We start from the raw sequence: 17,071 nt of genomic DNA on the forward strand, positions 1-17,071 counted from the left end.
TTTTGTAAAAAATGGGATAGTTAATGTTTGTTTTGTACATTGATTTCTTAATCTTCGGCTATTGAATGTCAACAATGGGCTAATTCTGACAGTGTTAGAGAGGAAACCTGCCAGATTTATCCATTAGTAGCAAGGGATCTTTTACATGCATCATCCAACAGACAGGATAGCACGTACCATGGCATTTGATATACCAGTCGTGGTGCACTGGCTGGAACGAGAAATAGCCCAATAGGACCACCGATGGGGATCGATCCTAGACCGACCGTGCATCAAGTGAACCCTTTACCACAAGGCTACATCCCACCCGAATATAAAAGAGATCGTGAGTGTGAGTCATTCCAAACAGTATAGCAAAAACAATGTAACATCATGCCTTGTCTGAAAACAAAAATCATAGAAACCACTAGAAACCACTAAAACAAAACAAACATATCCAAAAACATGGTACCCACTAGTTATTAGAAACATATATTTCTTATATAAGTATCTTTATTATCACTAGATTCACATGTAAAATATAAAACGGAATACAAAACTCCTCCTTTAGAATGTATGTATACAGTGACCATACAAGCACCATCCAATAGTTCAGATCACGCCTGAACTTTAAAGTAACAACAGCTCAGCTGAGACTAACACTGAAGACAACTGTCTTCTAAAAAAAGAGAAGGGAATATGCATGCACATTTATAATACACTTACAGTATGTATAATCTCAACCCATGGGTAGATTACAAAAAACGTCTCCGAGTGTCTAATATAAAAAGAAAGGATTGAATTATTGAATTCTCATTGTTCAGGCTTTATTTAGTTTTTATTCTAATTTATACATGATCCTCCCACCCACCCACCCACCGAACTCTACTAGATGAGGCATGTGTTGATTATGTTACCAGTGCCAGTTTGTTGCCATAAAAAAATGGATCGACATTTTCATTCTTTAATTGGTAAACATCTTCTTAAAGAAACTCCCATTTTTTCTATTTAATTCATAAACAGCAGACGATGCCAGACACTGAGGGGACGGCCAGATCAGGTCAGGTCATACGTTTTAATGTGCACATTCAGAACAAACAGATGTAGCACACACCTGTCATGGGCGCATGTGTAGACTTTTGTCCGTTCCTCCGACCAGGACAGGAAAGAGATTGGGTGGGTGGGTGGGAGAGACGGTCACCCATGCTGGCATGTGCAAGGGAGCACAAATAGTCAAGTTTGGTGGCAGGTGTAGGTTCAGGAAACTGTATGACTATAGTGTCTGTTTTGACAAAAGATCCTGACTTTTGGAACACACTGTATAGGTAGTTCACACACACACACACACACATACGTACAGACAACCTATAACAATCTGTGTGTTCTGTGATCCTCTCTGTTTACAACTACAGTATAGGTCCAGAGTTGTGTTAATACTACACACATGCTAATTATCGTAACAATTACTAATCATTACTTCTAAAATACATAATTCCCTCAATTTGATGGAACATGCAGGCCTCTCAGAATTGACAATCTGTGTACATCATTTACAGGTTACATAAAACAATTCAGGTAACCCATTTCATTTTGCATAACCTGTCTATGACTGTTAATCATGTCTTAAATGTAATGTAATGAACAAAATGGTTATGCAAAATTAGACTTGCATGTGCAACATGCAAATGAAACAATTGTGGATGCGATTTTCAGAGGCCTGACAGATCTGTTCTTTAGTAGGCAGTAGTGGTGTTCCACTGATCAATTATCTGGCCTTCTAGATTATGGTAGCCTAACTCCCATGGCTAGTGATATTCAATGGTGGGCTAGTAAATAACTACCATTGCCATGCCCGACGGCAAGTGAATTTTTCGTGTCAAATGTTGCAGTTAAGTCTATTTTGTAAATATAATTATCTTGACCCCACCCAAACCCCCAATGTTAGTGTTTATATCTCCCTTTTTAGTTGACACATCTGATTATTACATGTACTATTATTTAGTAAAATTGTTTTAACTTAAAAGTAAAGTAGGGTTAGTCAATTTTTAATCGTGGCTAGTAAATTTAAAACAAAATTCTAGAAGCCATGCAATTATAATGAAAGATTTATCAATTTAGCTCTACAGATATGATCATCGACTATAAAATCCATAATTGTGTGGGAAAATGTACTGTATAAATGATGGAACTGCTGTAAATATGTTGGGGTTGGGGTTTGTTTTCATGTGTACATAAAGAAAACATATATTAAGCAGTTATTAAAGGTAAAATTAGCCATTTGTAGTGTTTATTCCAGTAAACACAATAACAAGAGCGTGATCCTTATAATTCAAATCCTTCTTATGTTTATATAATTTTAAATGATTTTGTAATCAAAAGTTGATCAGTTGGTGCAAACCGACTGTAATCGATATCGAATGATGAAATTCCAACCGATACCAATCACTAGAAGACAGTATGTGACAATTTTCAGAAATCTGACACACGAGCATGGTCCTTATAATTCAAATCCTAAATTATGTTCATATAATTCTAACCGATTGTGTAATCGAAAGTTGATCGGTTGGTGCAAACCGATTATAACCAATGATCGATGATGAAATTCCAACCGATACCAATCACTAGAAGACAGCATGTGACAATTTTCAGAAATCTGACATTCGAGCATGGTCCTTATAATTCAAATCCTAAATTATGTTCATATAATTCTAACCGATTGTGTAATCGAAAGTTGATCAGTTGGTGCAAACCGATTATAACCGATAATCGATGATGAAATTCCAACCGATACCAATCACTAGAAGACAGCATGTGACAATTTTCAGAAATCTGCATACGAGCATGGTCCTTATAATTCAAATCCTAAATTATGTTCACATAATTCTAACCGATTGTGTAATCGAAAGTTGATCGCTTGGTGCAAACCGATTTTAACTGTTGATCGATGATGAAATTCCAACCGATACCAATCATTAGAAGACAGCATGTGACAATTTTCAAAAATCTGATATACCACAAAACATTGACATCCATGTGGTTGTCAGAAACTGTGTGGGGTTTTTTTAATTAACAAAACTCAGGTCGTATTCTGCTTTCTTAAGCTATTTAGAACCTCACGATACTCTGGCTTTCACTATAAAATCTATATATGTAAATGTCCAACAGTCACAAATAATATAGTCTCTTGATTTGTTCAGCATCTTTGGAATTTAGTTTAGATGTCGGGTTCCTCTTCAGATAGATACCTCTTTGTCAAGTTCACAATATCATCTAAAAGAATACAGAACATACGATGGAAAATATTTATACAGAAAAATCATACCGTAATAGCACTGTTTCTTTTACGTTCATCAGGGCATGAAAAAAAAAATCATCTGCAAACTGTGTGAATCAGCGAAGTCATTCTCACATATGTTTGCTGATGATTTTTTGTGTTCATACCCAGATGAACCTAAAAGAAATAACAGACAATACTTATAATTAAATTACAGGCTAATAATAACACTAAAAAGTTATACTGTATTTTGAATTATACAAAATGACGTCATCAGATATAACGTTACATAACGACATAATTTTTACGTTCATCAAAAAATTAACAAACTCCCGTTGCTACGTCTGGACCAATGGGATGACATTACATTGTAATGAATGTAACAGGAATTTAATTACATGAATTTAAATACATTCACAAAATATTAAGATGTAGAAGCATCATCATGAGGGGTAAATGAATTTTTATGTACCCTTTGTTCACTATTTTTAGCAAAACCAATGTGTTTCTGGTCGTTCTGATATTTATAGTATTGGCACACGTAACTCAATATTTAATTTGCAAAACAGACTTTAAAACATGTATGTATTGGAATAAAACTGTCATAAATTGATGTATCATTTCGTAGACCTCGTTTTGCGATACGATACTGTATCGCCATACCGTTACACCACTAGTTTGTAGTCACACCTCCAACACCTGTCCTGAACAATCAGTGTTCCACAACAGGTGGCAAAGTGTATATAATTGATCCACTGCAGTTAATTGGTTAAAGTAGTCTATTTTGCAGAAGCTTAATAAATATGTCCATGGAAACATACTACAAGAGTCTTAGACCTTCCTAAATACCTCATGACCTATCCGATGTATATATTATAAACTATTTTCATATACTTTTAGAAGCTTTGTCATATCATGCAGGTGTTTATTGTGCACAAAAAAATGTACCACAAGACATCATGACAGACAGGGTTAAGTAGCAAAAGTAAGGTTTGTTTTGTTTAACGACACCACTAGAACACACTGATTTATTAATCATCGGCTACTGGATGTCAAACATTTGGTAATCTGACATATGTGTAGTCTTCGAGAGGAAACCTGCTATATTTTTCCATTAGTAGCAAGAGAGAATCTTTTATATGCACCATCCATAGACAGGATAGCATATACCAGTCTTTGATCAGTTGAGGTGCACTGGTTGGAATGAGAAAAAAAAACCCCAATCAGCTGAATGGATCCACTGAGGTGATTCGACACAAGCACCTCAGGCGAGTGCTCAACCTAATGAGCTAAATCCCACTCACTAAATAAATGAATGACTATCCAGTGACAAGATCATAAATATTATTCATATAATTTAGGGGGATTTGCTATATACAGTATTTGTTTATTGTGCACAGGAATATGCACCACAAGTCATCATAGAAGAAAGGTCCTGGGCCCCATTCCATGAAGCGATCTTAGCACTAAGATCACCTTACAGTGTTTGAGATTAAAACTTTTTGGCAGTATCCTAGTTGGATACTAACATTTCAAAATCTGGTATTCCACCTGAGAATTTAGTATCCCACTTAAATGAAATTCATAAATAATGCAGTCGAAATCGCAGAATTCGTGAAATTCGCAATCAAACGGAATTGGCAAAAAGATTTGCTGTATCTGAAGGGAGGAAACATACAACAAAAACAATAGAGACTTAGCAGTTCTTTAGCATTAGACTGGGTACGAGCTCGAACATATTGTTACTTAACTTCACCAGTAAATGACGACTTTTATTGTTTCAGCGGAAAAAAAACACGCAGAATTTAAAAAAAAAAAACCCATTATATGGTATCCTGGTGTTCTTGAAATCTGGTATCCAAATTTAAATCCTGGTATCCCCGGGATATCGGGATACCGTTAATCTCGAACACTGACTTAAGGTGATCTTAGGGCTAAGATTGCTTTGTGGAACAGGGCCCAGGTGCACAATAATCAATCAATCAATAAAATATTTACATGCTTCTATACCACGAAGGTTTTCGAGCATGTCTATCCCAGGTTCGGCCACCGGATGCCAGTAGTCCAACCTGGGACAGAACAATTACTGGGGCAATTTTGATATTTAAACAAACAGGGAAAAAGGACTTTACAATAAATAATTTTGTGCGTTATTTTCCCAAACAATATTTAATATACAGCAAACAACTAACAATTTGTAACGCAAATTTAGATAGGGTATGCCTAAATATAAATATATTTTAAAATGTTTTTTTAAATATATTAATTATGGTGCACAATAAAAACAAATGTAAAGAGAAACACGCTACAAGACCTTCTTAAGTAGCTAATAACTATCTGGTGACAACTATATTAACTATATTAAACTATATTAATGGTAGTCACTATCACATCAAACATGTTTTATACATGATGCTTACTGGCAAGAATTGTTGTTGCTCGCTGCATGTTTTCGTTAGAATCTTTGTATTCATCATACCTCAAAGAACCAGTCACGAATACTCGGTCACTGTAACAAAAATAAATAGCAGCTTAAAGGTGCATGCTTATATAACTTTAATGTCCAAATTCAAGATTTTATAATTGGTTTGCATAATAAAAAAACAATGAAGTTACATATACATATAACTCTATATAGAAATTGGCCTCGGTGGCGTCGTGGTTAAGCCATCAATGATAAGGCTGATAGGTACAGGGTTCGCAGCCCAGTACAAGCTCCCACCCAGAGCGAGTTTAAGGACTCAGTGGGTAGGGTGTAAGGCCACTACATCCTCTTCTCTCTCACTAACCACTAACAATTAACAACTAACCCACTGTCCTGGACAGACAACCCAGATAGCCCAGGACAGCGTGCTTGAACCTTAATTGGATATAAGCACGAAAATAAGTTGAAATGAAATCTATATAGAATAAATACATTTACAAGATTTTAGAAAACCATAACACTTTTCCCCCTTTTAATTTCAATATAAATTATAACCCCTTTCTTGATATATTAAGTACTATAAATTTGTTTACTACAAAAATCTAATTTTTACTGGTAATATATGGATTAATTAAGATAAATGCTGGAACAGCCGTGGTTCATTTGCACCTGAATTTTTACTAGTAATGATATGCAGTACTGTGGCTAAAGGCAGAACTGCATGTATGCATTATACATGTGCAATTACTTTATGTTGGCTTTTATAAAAAAACAACATTTACCAAAATTCTCAACCAGTCTTCAACAATTATATGTAAGTTAAAGTTAAAGGTACAGATAGTTCTGTTCAATTAATTATCGGCTGTTAGATGTCAAACAGTCAGTCGTTGTGACATGCATCTTCATTTTTCTTTTAGCAGCAAGGGATCTTTTATAGACACTTTCCAGTAGACAGGACAGCACATACCATGACCTTTGATATACCAGTTTGTGGGCACTGGTTGAATGACAAAAAAAAATGGGTTCATCGAAATAGATCCCATCAATAATAATGTAATGCTTTGAAATTCTATTGAGGTCCATTACACTGAATTAAAGTCACAGAGTAGTCAGGGGACAAGGGACCTAACTCAATGCTAGTGTTCACCAGGGATGCAATGTAAAAAGTTTGTTTTATTTAACGACGCCACTAGAGCACATTGATTTTTTTATCTTATCATCGGCTATTGGACGTTGTTTTAGAGGAAACCTGCTGTTGCCACATAGGCTACTCTTTTATGACAGGCAGGGATGCAATGGGTCAAAGGATTAATCACCATCCATGGACCCACTGGGTTTTATCTCATTACAACTAGTGCATTAACAATTGGTATATCAAAGGTTTTCAGTATGTGATGTCTTGTCTGTGGGAATAAAATACCCCTGCTGCTGTTTGATATAAGCAGCCTATGTGTCTGCACTGGCTTTCCTCCCAATCTCTATAGCAAAGGTCAAAATGACGAAGCCAGGTACCAGGTCACCATAATTTAAAATGTGGTATCCTTAAACAAATATTCCTTTCCTTTTTACAGTGACAAGCAACATATTTGTTTTACCGTTTGTTGCAGTCATCCTTGTCAACTGGATTGCCTCCCATTCCAACTATAAATGCAAGCATCTTGAAAACATGGGGAAATATGCACATTAATACTGTACAGATGTGATGTATTCACCTTAAAAGTTAAGAAAAAGATTAAAAATACATTATACAATGCATATCCTATTAACTGACATCTTACCCTTTCTTGAGGTGAACAGCTAGTTTTTCTCTCAGACCAGGCTTGAATACACTCACTCGGTGCCAGTTCACTCGGGATACCGTCTCACCTAGCAACAATAAAAGTAAACTTTGTTTTGTTTAACGACACCACTGGAACACACTGATATATTAGTCATTGGCTATCAAACATTTGGTAATTTTAACATATACCCCTGTAGTCTTGAGAGAGGAAACCTGCTACATTTTTCCATTAGTAGCAAGGAATCTTTTATATGCACCATCCCACAGACAGCACATACCATGTCATTTGATATACCAGTCATGGTGTACTGGCTGGAATGAGAAATAGCCTAATGGGGATCAATCTCAGACTGACCACGCATCACACCTAGCAACAATAAAGAAAATGTCTTGAGTTTCAATAAAAAAAAAAAATTTTATAAAGTCAATAATGGTATACAGCTCCTTTATAAAATGTTGTAAATAGCAATGCAAAGGTGCATGCCTAAAGAAATACAAATGTCCATCACTTTCTATTTGAACACCAAAAAAACTAAAAAGTTATTTTAAATTACAAACAGCATTGTAGTTATAATGAAGAGTAATTTCCCACACATTTTATTTCAATCCAAATTCTTTTCTTTTTTTTACTTTTTTTTTTCATACTTTTTTTAGCATGATTTATCACCCATTTTGATGCACTCAGGTAGTCTTGAGTGAAAAATAAAAGAATGTGGGGGATTTTGTCTCATTTTAAAGTGGTAACTTCCAATACGAATGTCAATATTCCCAAACTGTTATTTTAAACTAGGCATAAAGAACACTAAATACATTTTATCATTTGAAAGTTAAAATGAAGCCTCTGTTTTTATGTGAAATCATGTCAATTTCCTCAATTCATAAACTATTTCATCAAGAATTTTTTCCCTTTCCTTCCATTATATTATTCTCCTCTCTTTTACTTATTTACATGTATTTATTTACCATCCTTTTTTCTGTAAACTGTGTTAGTTGCCAATGAAAAGACAACTACAGGATGATCTTCACTTCCCCGCAGTTCAGCATCTCGTCCAAGACGACCAAGCAGATTTACCTGATTAATACCTAAAACATAGTTTTTAACATAATTTTAATAGTTGGCAACATAATGGTTCTGCAATGAATCTGATGTACCCACAATTAAAACAGACAGAAATATAAATATATTTGATAATGTTATGTGTAGGTAATTGTACATACAGATACATATACATATTTAAACTATGTGAGTTAAAAATATCTGAATTATAAAGAATTTTAAATAACACAATATCAAAACAAGTTTCATTGTTTTGAACATTACACAGAGATGCATCTTTCATTACATAGGCTTGGAATGTATGGTTGCGGGTTGCGGGTAATTTTGACATGCTCATATACCACGAAGGTTTTGAGCATGTCTGTCCCGGGTCCCGTTTCTGGATAGCCAACCCTGGACAGATAATGTACGGTGAAGAAAATAACACAAAAGAAAAACTTGTAAAGTTCTGAATATTACACAGAGATGCATTAACATGTTTATTACCCATGTGGGATAAAATATATGGGGTAATTTTTTTTTTTTTATATAATTGCACAGTGTATAGATTGCTTCTACAACCACTGGCTTGCTTAAAAATCATGACATTTGGTTGCTGTTCGCTACAGCCAGAACTTCATTTCATTCATTTAATCATTTTAATTAATGTTTCCATTGAGTTGAGTAATTTTATTATTGTGCCTCTATCCACAAATAGTTCAGGCACATATATCAGATTATACATACATGTACAAAGATCTACAGGAAAATGTTGACTCATCTGTTTCGTAAACATGAAAAATGGTATATTTTCACGAGCTGCAGTTTTATATGGTATAACAGCATAGTAACAAAATTATTTTCTAATGCAACCATGGTCTTATTATTTTGTATTGATAACATTTGGCTGTATAAGGAAGGCTGTTATGCTATGATAACCATAAATTAAAATGTCATGTGCTGAGGAGTTTTAAATAAACATTTTTTTTCTCAACTAACACTTCGATGCTAGAATCTAAGATGGAGCTCTGCATTTTACATAGCTGTAAATGAGTAACAAATATAACCAGATGAATATAACAAACTGTATACTTTTCTCAAATCGCATGGACCCATTCATCAGTGGTTCTTCAGATTCTTCCAACAGATCAGCAAAAAACCGTCGCCCATTAGATCGTAGACTACAGCCAGCCTAAAAGATATGAATATATTCAAATATACTGGAAATCTATTTTATTATTAATATACATGAACATGCGTAACGTAAAACAATGTATCACTTTATCACTTAGAAATGGAACTAACAGGTCATGGACACTCCCATTTAAATTACATGTAAGTTACTGGTAATCATTCAATTCTTATTAACCTTTCTTTTTAGTTCAACATCATTCAATGATGTTTGTTTTACTTTACTGTTATACTAGAAATGTTATACAGCTAGACAACTTTCAATGTATATATTTTGATCAGAAAGTTTCGCTAGTTGCAAGCTTGGTGGGCTAGTGGCTTTTTAAAAGACAGAATTTTTTTTATTTAACAACGCACTCAACACATTTTATTTACGGTTATATGGCGTCAGACATATGGTTAAGGACCACACAGATTTTGAGAGGAAACCCGCTGTCGCCACTAGATGGGCTACTCTTTCCGATTAACAGCAAGTGATCTTTTATTTGCACTTCCCACAGGCAGGATAGCACAAACCATGGCCTTTGTTGAACCAGTTGTGGATCACTGGTCGGTGCAAGTGGTTTACACCTACCCATTGAGCTTGGGGAGCACTCACTCAGAGTTTGGAGTCGGTATCTGGATTAAAAATCCCATGCCTCGACTGGGATCTGAATCCAGTACCTACCAGCCTGTAGACCGATGGCCTAACCACTACGCCACCAAGGCCAGTCTAGTGGCTTTTTAAGAAACTTTTCAAACACTGTGGTGACATTGTGAAACTTTAACAGTTTACATTAATTAATAATATCTTAAATAAACACATTTTCCTAAATGTGATGCTATGGATCTTTTAGGGTTAGGGTTAGTTTAGTTTGAGTTCACTCATACATGTAACTTTGAACTAACATGTTAGTGACTAGTAGAAATGCTACAAAAAAACATAATACCCAGTGTTATAGATAAGGCAGGGATTTTAGATTAGTGTTTTTAAGCTATAGCTCCCTCTTTAGGTGACACATGATATCTGATTATTACTATTATTTAGTAAAATTGTATTAACTTAAAGTTAATTAGGGCTAGTGAAATTTTAACCATGGCTAGTAAATTTTTTAAATCACTGATCTCATGGCTTTTGGATTTTATAAAAATTCCTGAAGCCCTGTAGGGCCTGGGTGTTGGGTTATGACTGATCTCTAAAATAATAAAATTAGAAGTCTTTGGCATCAACTTTAAAAATCTACATACATTTAATGCAGGGCTCACGCGACCGGGCGAAGTGAGCCCAAACTTCACTCTAACCAGCCTGACTTCACCGTGCTAATCACCGTAAGGCGAAGTTTGTGTCGCCTTTCTAAATTAGTTATCACTTGCAATGTACACATCACGGATGAATGGTGAAGACATCGAGGAACACCTATTCATAGATAATAATTAAGTGTGAAGTGTTTGAGAGTTTGAAGAGAGACTGGCGCCACAAAATCATGCGACAGGTTCACAGATACCGGTAGACTGTCTAGCTCAGACAACACCCATGTCTGGCACTAATAGTTGGCCTAAACGTGCTACTGACTGTTGAAGTATATTGTCAGGCGAATGTGCTGGAAATTGTACAAGGGTCAGGATCTAGACTATGGCGAATGCATTTTTTTAGAGTTTGGGTCATACTCCACCGGAAAATACATTGAAAAAAAAATTGAAGCAGCAGACCTCGACGTGAAAAAAAATGCGGGGAGTAATTAACTAGTTTTACATAGACTTTGTCATAATGAATAAATTCAACATACAACACAGATGTCGAAATTATAAAATAATACAAGCAAACCTGTTCTAGTAGACTTTTAATGTATATATGCACTCATAATAAAAGGTAACCTGTCCTACACACCCTGCAGACACCAAAACTGGATCCCCAAGTCGCTAAAATGCCAGTGTTAAGCGACCACTGTAAATTCCATAAACAGTTTTTTAATGTTAAATAGCAGTGACAAGATGCAGCAGATAAGGAATTTTCACACCTTCACGGATACTAGTGCCCATTCAGTCTAACAACTCCACAACATATCAATTAAGAAACTGTGATTATGGAACGCATTCAATTGCCTCTGGATAATCTAAGCTTGACCGTGGTAGATTAATCTACTAGGACAATGCTCTGCATGAAGTAGTTATTACACGAAATGACAAGACAAACTTGTGAGAGAATGAATTTTAAACAGTTAAATTAGTGCTGTTCAATTACATTTCATTATTTTTAAAGAAGGCGACATGTGGAAAAGTGAATTTTTTTTAAACTATAGAGCACATATCCATCAATTAGCAGTACAGACGGTAAAAAAAAAAAAAAAAAAAAAAAAAAAAAAATGCAGATAAATACAGATTGTAAAAGTTGCACCTGTATTAAAGCCGCACACCCTAGTTCCATCCAGCGAAAATAAATTATAATTTGGTTAATCTACAAACCTGTAACACACTTAGATCACGTTTTTATCAAATGGAGTGAAAAAGCAGGTTTTATATCGAAAAATACCATGGGAATCCCCATGTCCCAATTGCTTGAAATAATTTTGAAAGTTAGTATTCTGATGTCACTGGTAGATATCGCTCGAAGCACAACAATGCCTACGTCACGACAAATTTCACAGACTTGGGGTGCGTTCTTTTCACCTCTCCTGGACATGTTCCAACTGTTCTGTCCTGGTTGTATCCCCTCTCCAGATATCGTAAGACTTAGCAAAATTATTGGTTTTAAGGGTTTGTAACGTTTTGTATTGAGACACTTACTTGTCTGAACTTTATTGTTACTGAAAATGTTCACGAACTGTGAAGAAAAATCTCACAAATGAACAACAACAAATCGGATGTTGATTGTGCGAACCGTGTACGAGAAAACAAACCGAACCAAAATGATAACGGTCACGTGGTATACCAACATCTGTGACGTTTACACAGGAAGATTCCCTCTAAAAATAGATTGGACCTCGCTTGCTTAACGGTTTTTTCTCGATAGCACGTCTTGTGAAAAAATGCAAAAAATGCATTTCGTGGTTTTACAAACATCAGGATTACCAAAAAGCACTTCAGGTGAATGGAAATGTGTATTCTAAATAATAAAATATAAGTAAAGTGCAATTTTATTTGTGAAAAATGGGATTTAATAGCGAAAAACAACGCCATAATGGTTAACAAATAACTGTAACTAGGGTGTGTCCCTTTAAGATAACTTCTTTTTGCGTATTTTATTTTTTTGGATTAAAACTTCAAGTCTCCCTGTTAATAAAAACTTCGCCCTCTCTAAAGTTTGAGAGAGAAGTGACTTCGCTCTATGATTTAGACCTAGCATGAGCCCTGTTAATGTAGATTTTACTTTTAGACACAGTACTTAATAACCCTTTAGTCATCTGAATTTTCAAAACTGACAGTTTTTAACACTAATTTAGCTTGTTAAACTTAATGGATTGTGCAAATAAAGGATAACGGCAACATAAACACTTTATGATTAGTACAGTTTTGTTGTTTGTTTGTCTTGTGGTGGGTAGTGTTGGAGGTTTATTTGGGGGAGGGGTTTTTTTTTTCTTCTTTTTTTATGTCAAGGCAAATAGTAACAAAAATATTGATATCTACTGGCAAAATGGCATTAGGGTCAAACCGGTAACAACCAGGATGAGCTGGCTTTAGGTAGAAAGGTTTACACTGTAGTTCAGTTGGTATATTCACCGGAGGTCCTCCAGTCATAGAACTGGTTATAGCCAACACGGAACCCTGCCAAAATGGTCCAAGCAAAAATGGAATCAAATATGACAAAAAGGAACCAAGTGTTGGCTGAAACAGCACCAAAATCTATGGACACAAAGGAACCTAGTGTTGGCCGAAACAGCACCAAAATCTATGGACACAAAGGAACCTAGTGTTGGCTGAAACAGCACCAAAATTAATGGACACAAAGGAACCAAGTGTTGGCTGAAACAGCACCAAAATTTATGGACACAAAGGAACTTATTGTTGGCTGAAACAGCAACAAAATCTATGGACACAAAGGAACCTAGTGTTGGCTGAAACAGCAACAAAATCTATGGACACAAAGGAACCTAGTTTTGGCTGAAACAGCACCAAAATCTATGGACACAAAGGAACCAAGTTTTGGCTGAAACAGCACCAAAATTTATGGACACAAAGGAACCTAGTGTTGGCTGAAACGGCAACAAAATCTATAGCTATATGGCTGAAATGGAACAAAAATCTGTTTAATGCTTGCATAAAATGGTTGTGAAGTTGTGAACAATGATATCTTCAATAAAACAATAGCTCTATATTAATGTAGAGGAGATAGAAATAATAGCAGCTACCTAGACATCGGCAAAATTTAATGCAGACAATCATAACCAAGCTGCCGCTGAAACAAACATTTGTTTTGTTATCTGTGAAATACAGTCCATGTGTTAGAATAAATCATGCATTGTTTACATCATTAAGTATTTAATAGAGACAACACATGTTTAAGGGGAAAACCTTGCTAGTCTTTATTTTTATTTTATTTTTAATTTTAGGAGTGGGTGGGGTTGATTTTGAACTGTTATAGTAAAGGAAAAAATGTGAAGCCGTTATAGCCAAATCAGTTTGGTTTTTGCCAATGAAAATGATTCCGTTTTGGTAGTTGTTCCGTTTTAGCCCAATCGAATCCAATCATGGACCCATTCTCAGATTTTGTTTGTTTTTTCAATCCCAACCAGTGCCTGATGACTGGTATATATCAAAGATCATGGTATGTACTGTCCTATGTGTGGGATACTATAAAGTAGAGACTGCACCGGAAGACTGGTAGCGCCACTCACATCTGTTACACCATTGCTGAATGCAAGGTTTGAAAAGCACATGTTAGTTTAAAACGTCTATAAAACATTTATTGTTTAATATTGGAAGAATACCAGTACTTGTAATAGGTATAAAACACATTGATAAAACTTTATAACAAATATAGAACTCATGTTACTTGCCACTTTACGTTTTATTCAGTGGCAAAGTGAAAAAGTAGCGATACCACATTTAATTATTGAAAAATAGTGTTGTTGTTGTTATTGCAAGTATTTATTTTTGTGAGGTAATTATATTTAATTTATTACTCTTGCAGTACAAGACAAAATTTATATGTTTTGATTTATTGTATAACTGTGATCGCCCGTTAACAACATCTTCCTGTTTGTGTGTTTACTACAATCCAAGATGGCGGATATTTGTTTACATTTTCAATGATTTGTTATTATGAATAAATTTATTGTGGCCCTGACACATCTGTTGTTAGGGAATCACATAAAATTAATCCCTATAACCACATCTTTATAATTAACGGATGTAGGACAAAATGTCACTGGAAAAAATGTCAAGTCAAAATATTAACTATTAAAGTGGAAGGAAGGAAATGTTTTATTTAACGACGCACTCGACACATTTTATTTACGGTTATATGGCGTCAGACATATGGTTAAGAACCACACAGATATTGTGAGAGGAAACCCGCTGTTGCCACTTCATGGGCTACTCTTTTCGATTAGCAGCATGGGATCTTTTATATGCACCATCCCACAGACAGGATAGTACACACCACAGCCTTTGTTACACCAGTTGTGAAGCACTGGCTGTAATCTATTAAAGTGGTACCCAGGTAAAAATGTCAACTTTGACTATATACTTAATGTGTAAAAAAAACTTTTTTAAATCCTAACTGCATGTATTTTACAACTTTTTGTTTCACCAATTAAACCACTGTTTGCACACCTTTGACAGCGACAGCACTAAATGTGTACATAATTGTCTCAATAACACAGCATGGGTGATGTAATTTTGTTTTTTAATGCCACTAACTTATTTTTTAAAAATCAAAGACAGGCTAGCTAATAAGTCAAACAACCAACAATGAAGCATTCTCTAATTATTTCAAATTTTGTAATTATAAAGAAACTCAATTTCCCAAAACCTAACATACATCTGTTCTCTCTCTTGCTCTGTCCTTTTCCTCTCTCCCTCCTCTCTCACGGTCTATCTGTCTCATTTCTCTATCTCTCATATAACACACACACAAGTTGACATTTTTACAGAGATACAACATTAATGGTACACATTTTGTCCTCTTACATATTGACCATTGACCTGTATATCACTTTTTCCATGGCCGATTGATGCTCTTTACTCTGTACAATTGAATGCTGTGATAATGCGGGTAACGAATGAGGAGTTACTGATTACTACATGTAGCACATGACGATGATGGTAATGTTCATTTGTAATGCACAAATTAGTTTTATTACATTTCACATGTTGTATGCTTATGCTTATGCAACAAAAATGGCCATTTTCTTATGTTGAACCCTTTTCGGGGGTGGATGTGTATTATAATGATCAATCAGTCAATTATACTGATTATATTAATGGTATTGAAGGTATTTTATTTGAAAATAATGAATACATTCCTAAAATTCTGAGTGTGCCAAACTTATTGGGGTTTTATTTTTTTTGCAAAACGGAGTTACCTACCCTGATTACAAAATTTTAATTTTGGGGGTCAGGGCTAATTGAATTTTTTTTTGAATTTTTTTAAAAAATGCTTTTAAAGGTATTTCTTCAGTATAACAAACAATCAATATCATTCTTGTCATATTTAAAAAGTGTCTGCGGTCCCTATATAAAGTGCATATAAAAGATTCCTTGTTACAAATCATCAAATGAAAAACTGTACCAGGTTATGTCAGAATTATCAAATGTTCAGGCCTCTGAAAATTGCTTGAGCATTGCTCACGTAAGTATAGCTTGTGTAACCCAATTTTTGTTCACGCATTGAAATTATAACATCATTTACATGGTCATGTCGGGTTACTAATTCATCAAGATTAACCGTGTATGCAAGTATGCACACTTACATTCAAGGTTAATCTTGATGAACTAGAGGGGTTACCAAAAACAAAATGGGTTAACCAAATTTGTTTTAGCATAACCCATAAATGGCATATGCAAATTTTTAATTCTCAAGAGGCCTGAATGTTTGACATCTAATAGCCAATAATTTATAAATCAACGAGCTCTTGTGTGGTCTCGTTAAACAAAACAAACTTTATCTGCTACATTGACAGCTTAAGTGACAGTCATGAGTCAAACTGTCACTTTAAATTTTCACATTGGAGACATTTAGCCTTTAACTAGCTTGAAAAATGGCGTAACACTCCGTGTTCTTTGCCTGTATCATAAAAAAAATGTGTTATTGTTTGAATAAAATAGCATAAAGTAACACAAACGTACGCATCTCCGCGCAAAAATCGAAAACATTTCTGTTCCAAAAGCACTTCTTGAGAACGTGAAAACAAACGCACGTGTTTTAGTCAAAACAGACTGCCCTCCCCTTATTCACGAAAAAAATAT

The 17,071-nt window shown here is 34.9% G+C and overlaps 1 protein-coding gene across 1 annotated transcript; it reads right to left on the reverse strand.

Annotated features, from left to right (window-relative positions):
- Window positions 1-474: 474 nt before the first annotated feature.
- Window positions 475-17,055, reverse strand: LOC121381205 (single-stranded DNA-binding protein, mitochondrial-like). The gene is made up of 6 exons (XM_041510400.1): window positions 16,952-17,055; window positions 9,587-9,686; window positions 8,422-8,541; window positions 7,457-7,544; window positions 5,674-5,762; window positions 475-3,249 (listed from the first exon to the last, which is right to left on the reverse strand). The coding sequence occupies exons 1-6, from the start codon at window positions 16,976-16,978 to the stop codon at window positions 3,194-3,196; spliced, it is 480 nt and encodes a 159-aa protein (XP_041366334.1). The 5' UTR covers window positions 16,979-17,055; the 3' UTR covers window positions 475-3,193.
- Between the last annotated feature and the right edge of the window lie 16 nt (window positions 17,056-17,071).

This window comes from Gigantopelta aegis, chromosome 9, assembly GCF_016097555.1.
Source record: "Gigantopelta aegis isolate Gae_Host chromosome 9, Gae_host_genome, whole genome shotgun sequence".
In the NCBI taxonomy this organism is placed as follows: domain Eukaryota; kingdom Metazoa; phylum Mollusca; class Gastropoda; order Neomphalida; family Peltospiridae; genus Gigantopelta; species Gigantopelta aegis.